At 40.7% G+C, this 19,075-nt stretch overlaps 1 protein-coding gene across 1 annotated transcript; it reads left to right on the forward strand.

The window, feature by feature from the left end:
* Positions 1-692: 692 nt before the first annotated feature.
* TMEM41B (transmembrane protein 41B) lies at positions 693-17,682 on the forward strand. Its single transcript, XM_074841928.1, has 7 exons — positions 693-906; positions 2,504-2,621; positions 3,743-3,871; positions 5,593-5,686; positions 6,537-6,641; positions 9,258-9,396; positions 10,267-17,682. Exons 1-7 carry the CDS (start codon positions 825-827, stop codon positions 10,434-10,436), a joined length of 837 nt encoding a protein of 278 aa, XP_074698029.1. The 5' UTR covers positions 693-824; the 3' UTR covers positions 10,437-17,682.
* The last annotated feature ends 1,393 nt before the right edge of the window (positions 17,683-19,075 follow it).

Consider the following 19,075-nt stretch of genomic DNA (forward strand, 5'->3'; position numbering starts at 1 on the left):
AAGGTAATGACAGGAAAAGATACGAAGAAAATCCTGAGGCAGCTAGAGTTTTCTTTCTTCCCGGGAAAGAGCAATCCGGCTCATTAGAAACAGCGCGCTGCAGCTTTCTTCTCGAAAGAGAGAAACAGGCTCGAAAACCTAAAAATCTAACCGTAAAAATCAAAAAGGTTTCTCCTTTTCCTGACAGGCCCAGGCACCGCCGGAGCCGCCGCCGCGGCGGGGCGCGAGCGAGGCCCAAACGTCCCAACCGCCGGCCGAGGGGCTCCCGCCGCCCTCTCTCTGTGGGAAGCCCCAACCCCCGTTTACAGCTGTAAAGCCGCGCCCTCGCCTCACGCTGTCACCGAGGCAAAACAAACCCGCAGCCGGGTTTTATCCTGCTTCCCACAGGCAGGCTCGGCCTTTATTTCCAGCCGGGGCCGAGGGGGCCGGGCTGGGGCGCCGCCACCCCGCCCCGCTGAGGGAGCGCCCCGCGCCGTATTTACCCCTATTGAGCGCAGCCCCGATTACCGTATACACCCACATGGACGCTCCCAGAAAGGAGGCGTTACCGTATTTACCGCTACTAACGCACGGCCGCATTTCAGGACGTGAAGCCCAACACGTGCTCCCGTATTTCACAGTGCGGAAGCGCAAACGCGTAATGTCCCTCACAAAAGCGGCACGGCGGGAGAGCGCATGCGCCGTGCCGCGACGGGGGTGGGAGCGCGACCCGGTGGGGTGAGGAGGAGCGGCCGGTCCCGCCTCCTTCCCGCGGCTCTCGTTGCCGGCGAGGCCTGTCCTGACCCTGTTTCGCCGGTCGGCGGGCCCCGGGATAGCGCGGAGTCATGGCGCAGCGGAGGGCGGCGGAGCGCGGGCCTTGCCAAGGGGCGGCGGAGAGCGCCAGGCACCAGCGGCAGCTTCTAGAAGGTGCCGGGCGTTGGGGCGGCGGGAGGGCGCGATCTCGTCTCGCCAACGGGCGACCGGCTGCGCCCGCCCAACCGCCCGCGCGCAACGGGGGCGGCGGTTGGGCGGGAGAGCGGCAGCAGGGCGGCCTCAGGGGGGCCGGGGGGTGTGTGTGGGGATGAGGCGGGCTCCCGTTGTGGGGCCTGTCAGCCGCTACCCACGGCAGGACCGGGGCCGAAACGGGGCAGCTGCCCGCCCCCCACACGCGCGGATGAGGAAACACGCGTGGGGGGGTGTGGGGTGGGTGTGTTGTTCCACTACCGGCACGACTGTGGTACAGAAAGTGCAGTTTGCTGTGTTTTCCTTTTTCTTTCTCTAAGATTTTTTTTTTTTTAAATTATTACTTTTAAAAATTTTTGTTTTTTTTCCTTCTGGAGAAGATGTTATTAAAATAACCAGCGGTGAGGTATTCATGCTTGTAACATGGATGCTGCCTTCTGCCCCTTCGGCCCCAGCAGAGCCAGTGCACGCCTGGGGGATCACGCTGACCTCAAAGTGAAAAATGTTAAAGCAATAAAATTGGCAGCTCGTCCAGCTGGCTCTGTTTAGTCCGTGGGTTTCATCATCCTTTCGCCGTGTTTCACAACTGTGAGGTGGCAGTGCCACCCCATTGAGTGTTGCGCGTTGGCATTGTAGTCATGCCACTGGCATCTGCGAATGAAAACACAGCCTTGGCGTTTTTCATGTTCTTCAGGTGACCGAGACAACTTGCTTTGCTCACTGCAAAGTTGTGCTAATCTGGCAGTTTTAATATGTGGGCACATGCACACCCTTGTATGGATGCAGAGAGTTCTTACTGATTATTTCTCTGTTTAAAATTCTTTGTGCACATAGCTGCATTTGTGCTAATCAGTGTATTACATATATATGGTCGTATTGGTAAAAATCTAAAGCATAGAAAAGGCTAAAATGGGTCACTTTTTGTACTCCCATGACTTCTTCGACACAAGTATTTAACAGCTAATAAAAACTTAGACATATCCAAGAGAAATTGTCTTATGCAAGTGTAAAATATGTGTAACTCCCAAGTTGAGACCTGTATTTCCCAGGCTGGTGTGTGTGTTTACGTGTGTTTTCTTCCAAGTGGGTCTCACCTCGTTGCTAGTGGCTGTGTCTGGTGTTCCTTCTTAGGAGGAAAAACAAAAGAGCCTGTTTCAAAGTTGTGTTGTACATACATTTAACTTCAGGTTAAATTTCTAGTTGACTAGCAGATGATGTGTGGCCAAAAGGAAAAAATATGTATGCCTTACTCAGTTTTGCTCTATTTTCTTCTTTACAAATTTATTTATTAATGGAGGCATGGATTATTAAGGATTGTAGGAGCTGACTTCTACGGGATGTTTGCCAGCCCAAGAACTTCAGATTTGTTTCAAAGCTTTCAGGGAATGTGGATGATGTGTTGTATATGTTATTGAAAGTATTGGTGGGAGGATTATGTCCATAGAGAGTTTACCTTAACATTTCCTTAAAGTATAAGTTTGAAATCTGTTGTAAGATGTGAGGGTGGTGGTGCTGTTGGTTTGTTTTGTTTTTTTTTAACTTTGTTTTTGTTTAATTTCAGGGAAAGCTCAGGCAGAAGGTGGATCAGCTCGGACATCACTTCTTATTTTAGTGTCCATCTTCTTATCAGCTGCTTTCCTTATGTTCCTGGTATATAAAAATTTCCCGCAACTTAGTGAGTAAGTATGTCAGGAAAGGTAAATTAATTTGCTTTTCATTCAGTATCAAATTGTCGAGGAGCCTACAGGGGGTTAAGTGATTTTTAAACTGAGTTAATTATAGACATAACATTTTTTTTTTTTTAAATTGATTTTATAATCTAGAATGTCAGGATACAGAGTTTAATACTGAAATACTAACTGGTAGGATCTGTGTGAACAGTTGTACTTGACCTAGGGTTTCTGTTGGACAGTTGAGATATACGTTTAGAAAAGTTACCCCCTGTCACATTAGCAGTGGTAACTCACTATGTTCTTAACTTTCTTCAGTTGAGACCCAAAACGTGCTTGGTTAGGGCTAGGTTTATTTTAAAATTCCTTGTGCGCTGGTATAGCTGCAGGCTGTTGTCAAAGGGGACATTCTTTTTCATAACTAAGCTTCACGTTCTCTTTTTCTCCTTTTTGTTGCATCTAATACTTGTGTTGGGAAGGTAGATAGTTTCACAAGGTGGAAGCCTGCTTGTCTGACAATTTTCTTTTTTTCTTTTAGTATTTAATTTTCTGTCTGATTAGCTTGCTCAACAAGTTCAGTTTGCAACAGTCCAATCACTAAGTCTGATACAGAGGAAGAGAGGACACTCAACTGTGCTGCCCAGGGTTGCACCAGATTAAGGTGTGACATGAGATTCTGCTCTTAAAGCTTTGTTTGTTTGTGAGGTAAAGCTCTGCTGCTCTTGCTGCACTTCAAATGTTATGACCCTAGCATTGAGGCAGTTATAGTTGTTTTTGGCTGAAATGTTGACTGCTGTTCAGTTGCCAAGGTTTGGTTGGAGTAATTATTTTTTGATCAGTGCGTGGTAAGAAGAAAAATGTAATCCTAGAAGTGAAGCAGATTATTGTAATGAATAAAAAAATTATGGTTTGCAAATATCTAAAACTGAGGATTTTCTAATACAAAACACCATGTAAATTCTAAGTGTTTATCTGAGAACATTATCACAATGATGATCATGTGGTTTGTTTGCTGAGGTTGTAGTTTAGTGATGTAGTGTATCTAATTATCCATATATTCAGTAAGTAATTTTACTATACCGTTTGATTATATTTACCACCATTCCTGCTTTTTTTTTTTTTTCTTCCAGAGAAGAAAGAGAATGTATAAAGATTCCTAGAGATATGGATGATGCGAAGGCCTTGGGAAAAGTCCTGTCCAAATATAAGGACACATTTTATGTTCAAGTATTAGTGGCTTATTTTGCCACGTATGTTTTGTATCCTTTTTCTGATATAAAAGGCAGTTTTGATGTAGTGATATTTCTCTGAAAAATCAATGAAAAATACAAACTTAAATTGCTGATCATAGGTGAAGAGGCTAACCTGCCTGGATGTGTTTATAAATAGACACAAATATTCAGAAATCTTTGAGCTTAAAAGTATTTCTTACGTGTTTCAGTATGCTTTTTGGACTGTAAGAAAGGGCTGAGTAGAAGGAAATTGGTGCATGCATGTACAGTTGTAAATGGTGCTGGGTATTTGCATGCAGCCTGACCTTGATTGTGTCTGTTGTGGACAAGATTTTGAGCTTTGATACTAGACTCGGACTCATTTTATTGCCAGTTAGAAATTACTGTTGATTCTAAAGGAAAACTGAGACTACTGCACTGTTCTTCCTTGAGACATTCAGAAGTGCCATATGTGAGTAATTTACAGAATATTATACACCGTTTCTCGAGGAAAGCATTTTGAACCTTCTTTCATCACTGCAGTGGCAACATTCAGAAAACAAATCTCTTATTTCCTTTGAGAGCACTAAATTTCTGAAGTACTTTCTGCCTAGGGAGACACAAAGGCTACCTGTGTTCTGTGTTAACTTTTTTCTGAGTGCTGAATATATTAATTAATCATTAAACACACTCTTAACTGGAACACTTAACTAAAGGTTAATAACTTTTAAAAGCCGTACAAGAGGTCTGTTTCATAGTTTAATGCGGGAGGCTTTTGTAACAGAGAAGAATCAGCGCTGAATGTGCCATTAGTAATTATCCTCTAGCCTTGTTCTTCTTACGTGAAATTCACAAATAATAGATTTATGAAGAAAATTAAAATGTTAGGCTTTATATATTAACAGGAAGGAGAACAAAAATTGGCTGTTTATTGACACTACTGTAGCAGCCAATGTGACATTTACTGTCTCAGCAGTAGACTGTGATCAGTGACAAGCATGTTGGTTATCTCAGAACCTTGACACTTGCTTAGAAGAAGCTGTATTGGTTGTAATGGACTTTATATAAAGAAAGACTACTTGGCTTTTTGATACTTGAGTCAATTCAACTCAGATAAAATAGTGTGCAATTTTTTTTCGCTGTATAAGATTTCTATGCGAACTGGGCAATACATCATAGTCTGAAGTATCCCCTGCACACCTTAAGCTCAACAGCCTATTTGCATATGCTGCAGAAACTTAATTTTTGCCTTTTCAAAAAGTTCTGACTGATACTGGTGGTGATATATCCTAGTTATCTAGTGATTGTAGCATGCCTGTTTGTAAGGAAGTAGTAGTTGCCTTCATAAATGTGAGTCTTTTATGGAACTCATAGTAGTTACGGGCTCGGACAGTTCTGTGAGCTTTTCAGAGAGAATATCTGAAATCTGCATCTCTAGTCAACAATGTAAAAATCAGAAGTATGTGTTTCCTGTAATGTCACAATAAATCCCCAGTGTCAACTGTTGCACAGATGAAGAGAAAAATGTAGTACAGCTTTTATTATTTAGTGACTTATTTTTGTATGTGTAATAATGAATCTACCCCTTGTTTTTCTGTGCTTGGGCTTCTTGTGCTACTCTGTAATATTTTGAAGTAAAGATCTTTAGAGGCTATGCCTATTTATATTTATGCTTTTTCAAATTGTAATATGTATCTTGACTGCTTATAAAATTCAGAATTGGGTAGTTTTTTAATTTATTTTTTTTTTCTTAACTAAGATGCATTCAGCTTGCAAACATTTGCTATTCCTGGGTCGATATTTCTCAGTATCCTGTCAGGGTTTCTTTATCCCTTTCCGCTGGCCTTATTTCTTGTTTGTCTGGTAAGTATGGAAAATAGTTTGTGAGGGCATATATTTCTATCTATTTGGAATACAACCGAGCATCTGAACAGCTTCCTGTTTGAAATGATCAGAGGCTGAGTGAAATAGGGGTATACTTTAGTTTCTGAGGAATGAATGAATTCTCATTCAGTTCTGTTGTGAGAATGGCATTACCCACAAAGTTCACTGTAGCATTGGGTGATGATCCAAAAGACTAAACTGTTTCTCCGATTTTCTTAATAATGGACGCATCTGAGTGTGAATCAGCCAGAGTCTCCTTTACTTTATATTTGTCTAGCATCCACCAGAACCCGATTGTAATTTCAGAACACAATTACTGCATTTTTATTATTGCACTGCAAAACACATCTGTTTTTAAATGGCTTAAATACCCAGGACGCTTAATTTAAGATATGAAATGTATGTTACTGACAATCTTCAAAACATGTCATGTACAAAAGATAGTCCTAATGAGCCTTAGTACGTAATAACGAGATAATTGAGTACATATGGAGGATCAAGTTGATGAATTTTCAAGTTTGAATCTCTTCAGTGCCATTGTGTCCCTTATTTGTAAAGCTTTCACTGTTCAAAATCTTAAAATAAAACTGCAGAAGCACTCCATATTAACTGATAAGTAATCAACACTGTCAATTTTGAATGTTAAGATTGATCTAAATGTCTTGGAAATAAAGGAACTCTCTTGGGTCAACAACATTCTTAGTGAGTGTGTATATACTGCTGAAGGAGAGCCCTTCAGCCTCAGTGGAGGGTCGCATAGAAGCAGGCTCTATCTAGCCAGTGTAGTTAGTGTTTCTGCTCATTTGTTTTTTTGTTTGTTTTTTTTCAGTGCTCAGGACTTGGAGCTTCATTCTGCTATATGCTTTCATATCTAGTGGGACGTCCTGTTGTATACAGATACTTAACAGAAAAAGCAGTAAAATGGTCAGAACAGGTAAAGCCTCTAGAGATCACAGAATGTTTTGGGTTGGAAGGGACCTTAAAGATCATCTAGTTCCACCCCCCCCACCATGGGCAGGGACACCTTCCACTAGCCCAGGTTGCTCAAAGCCCCGTCCAACCTGGCCTTGAACCCTTCCAGGGAGGGGGCAGCCACAGCTTCTCTGGGCAACCTGTGCTAGTGTCTCGCCACCCTCACTGTGAAGAATTTCTTCCTTATATCTGATCTAAATTTACCTTCTTTCAGTTTAAAACCATTATCCCTTGTCCTGTCCCTATACTCCCTGATAAAGGGTCCCTCCCCATCTTTCCTGTAGCCCCCCTTAAGTACTGGAAGGCCACTAGAAGGTCTCTCCAGAGCCTTCTCTTCTCCAGGCTGAACACCCCCAACTCTCTCAGCCTGTCCTCACAGGGGAGCTGCTCCAGCCCCTTGATCACCTTTGTGGCCTCCTCTGGACCCACCTCGAGCAGGTCCATGTGCTTATATTGGGGATCCCAGAGCTGGACACAGCACTGCAGGTGGGGTCTCACGAGTGTGGAGTAGAAGGGAGAGAATGCTGTTTTTACCTCCCTCGACCTGCTGGCCACACTTCTCTTGATGCAGCCCAGGATATGGTTGGCTTTCTGGGCTGCAAGTACACGTTACTGGCTCATGGTCAGTTTTCCATCCACTAGTACCCTCTGCAGGGCAGCTCTCAATTCAGAGATGGTGAAATTTAGGAAAATGTGTAGTGGAATAGCATGGAAAACTAGGGGGTTTTGTGCTCATGTAGCTAGTTACACAGAAAGGATTCTGACTCTTTTCTGACACTGTGTAGTTACTTCTCTTGAGTGTTTTTAAACAGTGGAGAGTATTCCTGGTTTTATGGTATTTCCTGTGAGGAAGCTGTTTTTACCTAGGAAGAGTTTGCAACTGATAGCCCCCCTGGTTTAGCTAATGTCAATAGGAAACCTCTCCAGTTTCAATTTAAAGTAATAGCTTTCCAAGCATCAGAACTGATGAAAGCTGGGTTTGTGTTTTTTGTAGGGGAAGAAAACCCATAGCTATATGTATGATTGCAAAACCTTTATTTGAAGATGTTATTGTGCTTGAAGAATTTAGAAACTTTCTCTTATAGTATCTGGTAACATTAGTTTCAGCAAGGGTTAATTGTCAGATGAAGTTAAAGATTTTGCAATACAAAATCATAGTGTGATTAGTATTTGACTTCATGTCTCTTGCTTTGATGCTCTGAAACATGTTCAAACGGATTTTTTTTTTTTGGCAAGTGTGAAGTACAACTAACTATTGTACTCTGTTCAAGACTGAATCACATAAAAATATTTGAAACTTGTTCCTCATTAGGTAAGATGTGGAGATGTCCTGCACAATTGCCCTTATTAAATAATATAGTAGTATTTTGACTCTTGACCCAGGTAAACCTTAATATCGCAGTAGAATCTTGAGGCTGCTCTGAGTGGCAAATGGTTACTATTTCCATTAGTAGAACTGGATATGTGATATAAATTATGTAATTATATCTCATTGTTTCCAGGTTAATTGGACTATATCATGCTTGCATTTTGAGGACTAAGATGTTTTATATACAGAATTAATCAATGTTTAAATATTTGTCTTTCCCTAAGATTAAAAAAACCCCACAATGGTATTACTGAACAATATCAGGGCTACTGACTTTAGTGTTGCAGTTAAAGCTAAAGTTGGGGGGGGAAAAAACAGGGTTGTGACTGGGATGGCTTGCTGTGTGAGATTTCAGATGGAATTGCAATCAGATGATGTTTGGTTTCATCTGGGGTCAGATGACCGTGTTTAGGCTTAGGCTTAGTGAAGGTCTGCCAGGATAGGCCAGAAGTGGTGGATGCTTTATTATCCTTATAACTTGGCTTGAGGTTACAGTTCTTGTTTGAAAGGGCTGATGCACTAAAGGCAGGCTGGAAGGAGAAAAGACTTTGATGTAGTACTAGTGTAAGGAGCTGGGCTAGACTGGAGAAACTAATTAAGACTGTAAATAAAGTTGGGGCTATTGTGATTGCTCCTGGGTAAATGTTAATGCTGGGCATTCTAGCACATGGGTAGATAGGTTTTGCAACTGTGCTGGCAGCAGCCACCTGATGAACTTCAGAGCCATGACCTGGGTAAGTTTCCAAGTAATAAACACAGCTGTGTGTCAGGCTTGATCATGAGTTAGGACAGAACAAACTTCATTGCTAGTTCCTGCAGAAGCTTTAGGGTCAGGATGACAAGCTGGCAGTGAGACAGACAGAGGTTGCTGCACTAAAGTTAGGGTTAGGCCTGCTGCTGTGCCGAATTACTCCTTTGCTGTTTAAGTTGTCTGATTCAGACACATCATCACCATGCTCTACTACAGACTGGTATTTCCAGACTAACTTCAGTGTGGTTTAACAGGTGATTCATTGATGACTCTTCCTTGAGTCACTCATTGTTTAACTGCTTTTTATGTTTGCAACTTGTGAATTTCTACAAAAGATACACACAAACTCCCCCCCCCCCCCTCCCCCCTGCCCCCAACAAACCCCTAGTAGTAAAATCACTGTGTATTTTCATGGCAGGGTTTTTTTTTACTGAATTTTTTTCATTTTGTTTTGGCAGGTTGAACGACACAGAGAACACCTCATTAACTACATAATATTTTTGAGAATAACACCTTTTCTTCCCAATTGGTTTATCAATATAACATCCCCTGTCATTAATGTGCCATTGAAAGTATTTTTCATTGGCACTTTTCTAGGTAAGTGTTCTGGGTAGTGAACTGCAGTTTGGGGGTGGCCAGAAGAAGGGGTATTATGTGCTGCTCCGTGTGCGATGTTCAGCGGAGATCACCACCTACTGGGCAGCCGAAAGGCTACACAAGAATATCGGGTTTGTACTTTTCGGTGTGTGGAGCTTACAGCATCGAAAGATTTTAGTAGTCAGGACTAGTTCTGATGTACTGGATCAGAGGTGATGGGCTCCAGGCTAATTACTTGCTTAAGGAAACATACATTATCTGAACACTTTATTAGTAACTTTTTGTTCCACTCCATGATTATAATATTTCTGTGAACTTCTGTAAGGTTCTCTTTTGAGCTCAACATAATTGTATGAGGATGTAGGTGACTTTATCTGAAGGATTGTTTCTTCCCACTCATTTTGTTCATCATAATATATCTTCCTAAGAGTGAATTAATAATTTAACTAATCTAGTGCTAAACACTCTAGTTTTGTAATTGGCATATTTCTGCAAATATTTTTTAATCTAGTTAGGAAACAATCTGTATTTTTCCTTTATGAATTTGAATAAAACCCGTTTGTAGAGAGACAGCTTGAAATCTGCAGAGTCTAAAGAGCAGAGATTATTTTCTTAGTCTTCTATGTTTGAGTTGGTGTTAAAAATATTAAAAATGGCATAAAAACCAATCCTTTTGATAAGGGGTTTTTGTATTTGAATTTTGTATTTACACCCCTCTTTTAAAAAGAAAAAATTGTAAGGCAACGAAGTCTGAAATTTTTGGTGTTAAAAGTTGGATGACAATTTTATGATTTTTTTTTTTTCATTTTTCGTCCTAACAAGCTGTTTTGTCTTCCTTTGCTCTCCTACCTTTCTAACTCCCTGCTCCAGGTGTGGCACCACCATCTTTTGTAGCCATTAAGGCAGGAACGACGCTGTACCAACTTACAACAGCAGGGGAAGCTGTTTCCTGGAACTCTGTTTTTGTTCTCATGATTCTAGCCATCCTCTCCATCCTACCAGCTGTCTTCCAGAAGAAACTGAAACAGAAGTTTGAATAAGGATCAGACTGGACCAGAATTTCCCATACTTCATCTCAGGATCAGCACTTCTGATATTTGTATATTTGCTTTTCTATTGGATCTTAAGCAGTTAAAGGGGAGGCCTGTAATTGATAAGAATGTCTTTGAAAGAGCACGTGGCCTAAAATTGAAGGAACTGTGTTCAGAAATGTACTGCATATAGTTTTGTAACCAAACCATCAGTGTTTTACTTTGGGAGGGTGTGTGTGTGGCCTTCAGGATGAGGGAAGTGAAAACACAGATGTAACATTTTGCTCTGATTATGTGCAGAGCAAAAATTGTCATGTAGACAAACTACAGATAATGCTTTCTAAAACTTGCAGGAAAAAGCCCTTAATTATTCAGTCCCATTTTGTAACATTCGCTGTAGGCTTGCATGTGATCTGGTCTGAATACATTTCTCCTCAACAATACTTCTCTTTTTTCGCCTTTGGGAGTTCCAAAATAATAGCATAATATAATAATGGTGCTCACTCAGAAAGAAAGGGTTTTTGCAGTACTTTAACTACAATGATATTCTCATCCTGATTGTTTACTTCTATTTATTAGTGCTGTGTGGATTTAAATACTTGAATCTACATCTGCTTTACTAACTGGATTAACAAAGGCAAAGTGTCACATCATTCCTTCTTGTACTCTGTAGTTTTATTCTGGGAGAGGATACAGGAGGGGAGAGAGCAGGTTAGACTTTTCATCGTGGCTGGCTGATGATTCTGAAGTTCTAATTTTGATTTTTTTTTTTTAATGTTGATTATTTTGCCAGTATTTCACTTGTATAGATTTATCCTGCCAATTTAAGAAAATGGTCATATGACTATATACAACTTTCAGTTCTCAAGTGATTTAAAAATGTTTAGCTTTAAGCAGTGTAATCTTACCATTTCTCAAGCAATATGTAAAGAGTATGAAATTTTCCATTGCAGCTCGATTAGCTAGAAGGAATGTCAGGTACACAGATTGGTGCAGTTCTTATTGAAGAGCTGATTCCAAATAATGTTCAAAGCATCACGTAACAGAAGGCTCTTGTGTCAGTGTATATAAAATTGAAAAGATGATTCCATTGTCTTAAGTCAGTAGCTGGCAATAGGCAACCAGCTATGATTTGCCTTTAGGTAGAAGCACATATATTCACTCAATAAGGTATATGATACCTCCTCTTGTATGCTTTATAACTGTTGTAGTTTGTTGTATTGTCAGTGGAATCCCATAAAACGAGGCCCTGGTCATCAAGGAACTGGGGTGTGCATTTAAGTTTTATCCTACTGAAACCAGTGCTAGTTATATGCTTTAAGTTGGTGCCCCTGAAGTATCTTGCTGAAATGGGAGTTGACACATTAGCATGTTCTCCAACTGAAGGGTTTATTTGTCTGTATCCTCATCTTAACTCATCGTAGGATAGATCATTGAGATGTAACAGAACAGTTCCATGAATGTGATAATGTGAAAGGTACTGGTACCTTTAAAGGGTTTTGTTCTTTTCTAACATAACGTTAAGTGACTCCTTCACTTCATCACAGTATTACATGTAAATAGATAGTAAATATTGTTGATACACTATTTGTCTTTTATTTAAATCCAGGTTGCACAGTAAGTGGTATTTTTTTACATTGGTAAAGGAATTCATATCACTTCTGTTTGCAAGTTTATTGTACAATCATTTAGCTTCAGCATTTGTTTTGTTGCTTAGAATTTACTCTAAAAGTGTACTTCATTGGCATTTAAAACTGAACAGTGATTATTTTTATTGCTGCAGTTCTAATTTCAGAGGTCATCTACCCAGGGGATTTATTCCCTAGTAAACTTGAGTGTAAATTTAGCTCTTGTGAGCAAGCATCCCCTGGACTGTCAGTGTGAAGTTGCTGTAGATTTACAGCCTACTCTTCTGCATAGTTGATTTTTCATGCAGATGAACTCTCAGAATAAATTACCTACTACTTATTGTCCTCTTCTCAAAATTTGTCTCAATTTCTGGTCAATAACAGATGCTGTTGTAAAATCCCTTTTATGCCATGTAAACCCAATGTTTTGGTGGAACCTTGACACTGAAGAAGGAACTGAACTATGTTTCAGTTTAATGTGAATCGTGCTACCACTTGACATTTTCACTGAGTTATATTTCACTCTGTAGATGGGAGCAGTCTGTGTTACTGAAAAACCTGTTGTGTTTCAGCCGTAGACGGGGTTCCCATCACACTGGCTAAAAGCCTTAAGACCTTGAAAAGGTTGAAAATAAGGTTCTTCCCTTTTGTAAAATCCTAGCGTTTTTTTAACCTGTCTCTTCTGTGTTTATCTTCAGCAGCCAATGGTCTCAGGCAGTTTCCTACCCTGGGAGGACGATTTCTGAGGGTTGTGAAAAAGGCAAAAAAGCACTGTGCTGTGGAACACTGTACTAGCCTACTCTTTCCTTTAGGGAATCCAGCAAGTGATCCAAGAGATAGCCATAACATTTTGACAGGAAAACTGGCTACCATGAAACAAACCAGGAAATTGGGAAGATGTGGCTTTGTTCTTAATTGCAAGGAATTCTGAACTGTTAGGTGACTTGTCTTTTGGAATTTTTTGCCATATTCTGCATGACATCCTTACTAAATGTCTCTTGCCATTTGATAATAAAGCTATTGTATAAAACATGAAACATTGTATTTTTGAGTACAATGAAGCATGCTGAACTTCCCACTAAGCTTAACTTTTTATTAACCTGTTTAAAAGGGATGAGTTCTTCTTAAATGGTATTTTTAATGACTGATTAAAAATTAAACTGAGCTGATTACATCTGTAGATGAGATTCATTCTGTTTCTACCTTTATTTCAGAACATAAATGTAAACTTGACTTCCTTTTCTGTCTGAAATTAATTTCTCGCATACAATAGTAATTTTGAAAAGTTTCTGTATTTTGCACTGGAAGGCAATTGCATCTAACTTTGTTTAATCTCAAACAGAACCATTTGCATAATTAGCTCTGTTTTTTTTTCCCCTATGAATTCCTGATGGAAGGCTCATGTGCTAAAGTTATTATTATAGCTTCATTCACGTTCCCTATTATGTCCAGTTCATGGAATTCTTTTTTTGCCTTGTATAGAAAACTAATGCTGAAAGCTTGCTGAAAGGTTAACACTAAGGAAGTAAAAGTTAAAAAATGAAAAGTCTTTAAGATGTTAGTGAGCTGTGCTATTATGCAGAGGGAAAACATAGTTTTTATCGTTAGGTAACTTTGAAGATTTTTGTGTGTGGTTCCTGAGAATATTCATCATGTATAGTTTCTGTGATAACCTAGTTTTATAATAGTAACTAAAATGCAGTGTGGATTGCTCTGCTTTGCATTAGAACTGAGGTATGCTGCCTGCCTCATACCATGCAGTTTACTCTGGATTAAGCTGAATAACCAGCAGAATCGGCTCAACCAGGTAGCTGATCAAGGACTGAAACACCCAGCAGCTACTGCAGGTACATTTTTACAAATGTAAGGACTAACTGAAATGGAAGCCTTTGCGAGAGCTGTTGCTGCAGGAATGAAATTCATACCTCTAGTGTTTTGCACTAGAAATATATTTAAAAGGAACAAAGCAGGAAATGCATTTCTTTTTGTTTTAGTCACATAATTTTTCTTTCATTCTTGTAAGTAATAACAGAGGAGTAATAACTCTGGGAATTGTGAGAGCTAAAGCACTGAGAATCATACCTTCTAGTCAAATTCTTTTATTCAAAATTAAGTTCAGCACAGTGAATAAATCCTGTCCCAGGAGTGCTGTGTGAGTGCCTGCCCATTCCTTAGCACCTGCTATAGAGCCATTGCCAGAAAGGGGAAGTCAAACTATCCCTCAAATATATAATGAACTATTTTTCATCATGTGGGACAATCTTTTTTGCAAGATTACAAAATGGGGATTCCCCCTCCTCCCCCCCCCCCCCCCCCCCCCCCCGAAGTCTGCAAAGAATACAGGTCAAATTAGAGAACACTTTCCTTCTGTCATAAATAGCATGAGGTTTGTGAGTCATATATTTTAGTATGACAGTGTTAAGAGGGAAATGAAATTTTGATAGGAGAGCAGGATCCAGAGCAAGCTTTTCAAGTTTCCCCTCAGAGAAAAGTCAGTTATTCCGATTATGACCAATCGATGTCTTGCAATGACACATGTTTCTATCTAACTCTCAGCTGGTGGCTTTATAGCTCCAGGTTACCCAAACTGAAAGATATTATGGCCTTTTAATAATGACAATATGCATAAGAGCATAATATGTTTACTAACATACCGTAACTCCCCTTCCCGTTCTTAAAAATATTCCACCTACTGTAATAATTCGTGTTTCATTGTTTTGTAGTACACAAGGAAGACTCTGGGTCTGGATTATGAGAGCTAATCAATGACTGGTGTATAACTATGTGAAGAGGCCTCAGAAAAGCTCCTTCCTGTAGATAATCTTCAAAAGACAGAGAATTCTGCTTCTGCACATCTCTAGGACTTCAATGGTATCTTCATAGCCTTAAAAGGTTAGTAGACAGAAGGTTAGCAGGCTCTGGAGAGGAGTGGGAGTGCCACAGTGTGGGAAATGGCTTTTAAAACTCTGCATTGGAATCAAGCTTTAACATTATGGTCATAAATCCTGATTTTTTCTTTCATAACCTAGCCCTTGAGCAGCTGTATCCAATAATCTGGAATTTGCAGTGTTTACTGTGCTTGAACGAACTCCATGCTATGAAAAAGTGTTTTGAGCAGATCACTAAATCATTCTTATGTTTGACTATTCTGTGTTAAAATGATTTCTCACAGGGAATATCCCCAGGGTGGGGGTTGGAAGGGCAGAGCCCAGCTGGCCTGTTCCACTGCCTCCAGCCAGGGAGCAGGGCAGGCCGGGAGCAGCCTCAGCCAAGAGTTTGGGTCATTGAGCAAGTCTGTAGTGATGAGACAGGTCTGAGGTCAAACCAGAAACGCAAATCAGCAACCCAAGGTCAGGGTCGGGCCCAATAAGGGTAACCAGGTTCTGACACAGCCCAGCAGCCCAACTTAAATAGACCCATGGTTGTTGGGGTTGACACGCCAGCTGAGCCTGGTCAGGGCCGCTAAGGGCTGTTAGTGCCCTCAGGACCCTCTTAAGGCAGTTTTGATCTTGATATGGTAACTTTGATGGGACTGCTCCTGAACTATATCCTCTGATTCTCCTCCAGTGTTAAGGGAGATCCTAAATGCTCAGTCTGAATACTGTAAAATTTATTAAGCACATATGGCAAATTAGACATTTGCCCCTTCGTGGATCTAGTGTCTCAACTAGGACACTAGGCCAGACAGTTGCAAGTCTTCAGACCAGACCTTGGTCTTAACCAATGTGTGACCTTGACTATGTCAGTATTGTGCAGTTTCCTGAAAGGCTGTTGGTACTGTGTTTGCCTTGGTCTTAACATCAGTGATGAAAATCAGGGTATTATCTTCTCTTCTCCATGGCTGATTCTGCAGTCAAAGGGAACCTCATAATGATACAGAGTTCATCTTACTCTGCTGTGGGGTGCTCTTGCAGGGATTCCTGGGCTGCCTTCGCAGCCACTGTGTTGTTTTGGGCCTCCCACAAGTGGGAAATGTGGAGACCTTGAAACTATGGATGTTTTCAAGACCTTTCTTGGCTGTCAGTGCCTTGGCCTTTGCCTCCACCTTGGAGGACTTGGACTCCTTAGACTGGGGCACCAGCCTCAACAAGTGGAAGTGAAATCAGAAACAAACTAAACCAGACTGTCACATACTTGCTCTCTGCCCTCATCTTGGATATGGACAAACTCAGACCTCACCAAGTGGCCTGGTGCCACTGCCCATCTGAGGCTCTGGGAGCCCTTGTAGTAGATGCACCTGCATGACTGATCTATGACCTGTTCACAAGCTGTACCACCAGGTGTGGGCTCCTGGAGCTGGGGAGAAGAGCAACAAGGCTGTGGGGGAGCTTAGGAAATGTTCAACACCGTGATGTGACAGTTCTCCTCTGATCCGTGACCTGACGTGGGAGGATGGGTGTTAGGTGATCTGGTGTGCGGGCTATATTCCAGAAGTCTGTTGTGTGGATGTTGCTTACGCCAAATATGTTGTCACTAAGCAATCACAGGCAGTTTCAAGTGTCCAGTTTTGCAGACTGGAGAGGGTTGCTTTAATATAAGTATCAGATTATTATTTTTTTGTTTTAAGAATCCAGGGTAAATATCTTAATTGAAGTCCTTATACAACATATACAGTTAGCACCCCGACAGCTGTAGCGATCTGTTTATGCTTTGAGCTCTGTTACCTTTCTAAGCTTAACTTGTCTTGGGAAACAGCTGCACAGAAAAAAAGGCAGATACCCTATTTTGGAATTTTTCAATTCTCTGAGCAGTGTTGAATGAAATTGTAATTTGCTGTTGTGGTTTCTTACTGCTTATTAAATAAACTCTTCCAATAATCATGATTGTGATTGTTGGCAAAATAAATCTGAATTAACTAGTATGAGGAATAATCAAGATATGTTCACATTAAGTTCTGTCTTCACTATTTTTAAAAGACTTTTATTCTCTTTGACTTAAGGCTTGAGCTTGAAAATCCCAGTCTTTGCCATTGAAAACAGCAGCTGAATCAATAGTGGTAGTCTTGCCAAAGACAATGAATCTTTTTAAATCACTTCCTATTTACTAATATATCTTTATGATTCTCTGGCAAAAGCATCATAGTTTCCACAGATTTCACAATTCCACAGATTTTTTTCAATATCATAAAGAATATTTTCAAGAATTCATAATGTAGTTTAGAGTGTCATTGCCTTACTCAAGGACATCTAAGCAATTTGCAAAGTTCACTGACAGAATTGCCATATTTTGGATGCTTCCTGTGATGGGAACATTGCTCAAGACGACTGACAGATTAAAGCTATTGGCCTTTGAATCAGACGTCACAGATGTTGCTTGTGGTAACTGGGCAGGAGTATTTCAGAAATGAAATAACTGGGGAGGGGAAAAAGATACAGTGGCAAAGAGACAGTCATTGACAAAATGGGAGGAGAAAACTCTAGCTGCTTGGGTACATCTACGGGATGCTTAGATTCAAGAGAGACCAGGCTGTAAGCAGAGAATTCATCTGACAAAGTATGAATGAGCTTTTCACAGCAAAAATTGTGGTGACTGACTAACTTAAGTAACCTTTTGTTGATTCTGGTTCATGCAGTTCCTCCCTTCTTGTTCCTTTCTTGTAGCAATTAAAAGCAAATCTGAATTTCTTAGTCTGAGACTCTCCTTTTAAATAAATAGTTCTTGTCCCTTACCCTGTTGCATAGCAAGGCATGTGTACGTTTAAATATTGCTGCTCAACAGTATTTCTGGTAATCCTCTGCTTGCATACTGGCCCATCTAATTTTATTTGCTAAATCTTCTAAATACATTCTAAACGCATGGTTATTGCTGGAACAGTAAAGTGCAAGTAAGAACAATTTTTTGTTTTCCCATTTTACTCTTTATACCCCCCCCCCCCCCCCCCCCGCCAATATCTGTGCTGTTTGCCTAGTCTTTCTTGCAAGTCCTTCTGAGACCCTCAGGCTCTGACTTTTGTTTATAAGGGTTAAACTACAGTTCAGGCTTACTCAAAGGAAGGTTACCACATGCTGAATACATTGGCCTTTGCTACACAGAAAGCAGATTGAGAAGTAAAATGTGCAAAAAATGGCTAGGGAACATAGCAGAGTAAGAGCAACCAGATTTAGCTAGTTCTGTTCTCTGTTGCTGCCTTTGCAAACCACCAGGCAGGCTCAACATAATTTAAATGTATGTGCTTACAGTAGAGACTTTCATTCTACTATTGCTCCTAATTATCCTGCTATCTTTATTGAAATCTGTCCCTCAGGTTTACTGGTGGTTTAAAATTGAACTGTCAGAACTGTCAAGCAAATCTCAGCAATACTTTCATTCATTGATAACCCATTCTATGGCCCATACAGTCTTAATCAAGTGAATACTAATAGCACCAGTGCTTCTTACAGTTTTTCCTATTTCCCAGAAGGATGGAAAAGCTCTCCACAACCCACCGGGTGAAATGGTGTAAGAACTTAGTTATTGTACTGCAAAAGGCTGTAGATCATTGACAGTGAAGTCTTACATGTGCTGCTGTCTCTAGTGCCCACGAAGAACTATGTCTTGGCAACGTAAACTCAAATATATGAAGCTTCACATCCTTGATAGTATGTTAATTAGTGTCTGATGAATTCAGCATTATGGATGCAACCTTAAGTACTTGGGCAGTCCTAGATAATAATCCTAAAGGACTGAAATGTTTTAATTTCTCTTCTTACAAGCTCTACAAGGTAGGGAAGAATTCTGATGTGAAAGCCACAAATAGAGAGCTGAGGGAGGAGAGGAGAGGAATTGCTTACAGGCCTGACTTTAGACTGGTGAGGCTGCCCCAGGTCCCTCTAGGGTCAGAGGAAAGATGTGCTCTCCACTCAGCGCTGGGTGTGTGTCACTAGTCCCTCAGCAGCTGGGTTTGAGTCATTCTTCTTCCCGAGGGGTTGTTTTCCCTTCCCTGCTGGGCCAGAGTGGGGGGGCAGGTTTCACTCAGCTGTGCACGCCCAACTGTTAACAGAGTTGTCTGCGATGTTAATTCAAACAGAAAAAAACCCAACC

This window comes from Strix aluco, chromosome 16 (genome assembly GCF_031877795.1).
Source record: "Strix aluco isolate bStrAlu1 chromosome 16, bStrAlu1.hap1, whole genome shotgun sequence".
In the NCBI taxonomy this organism is placed as follows: Eukaryota; Metazoa; Chordata; class Aves; order Strigiformes; family Strigidae; genus Strix; species Strix aluco.

Excerpts from the sequence above, each read along its gene's own strand:
- TMEM41B (XM_074841928.1), top strand. The coding sequence starts at position 825 with ATGGCGCAGCGGAGGGCGGCGGAGCGCGGGCCTTGCCAAGGGGCGGCG. Across the intron at positions 907-2,503 it reads CCAGCGGCAGCTTCTAGAAG|GGAAAGCTCAGGCAGAAGGT; the intron begins GTGCCGGGCGTT and ends GTTTAATTTCAG. Across the intron at positions 3,872-5,592 it reads TATTTTGCCACGTATGTTTT|CTTGCAAACATTTGCTATTC; the intron begins GTATCCTTTTTC and ends AGATGCATTCAG.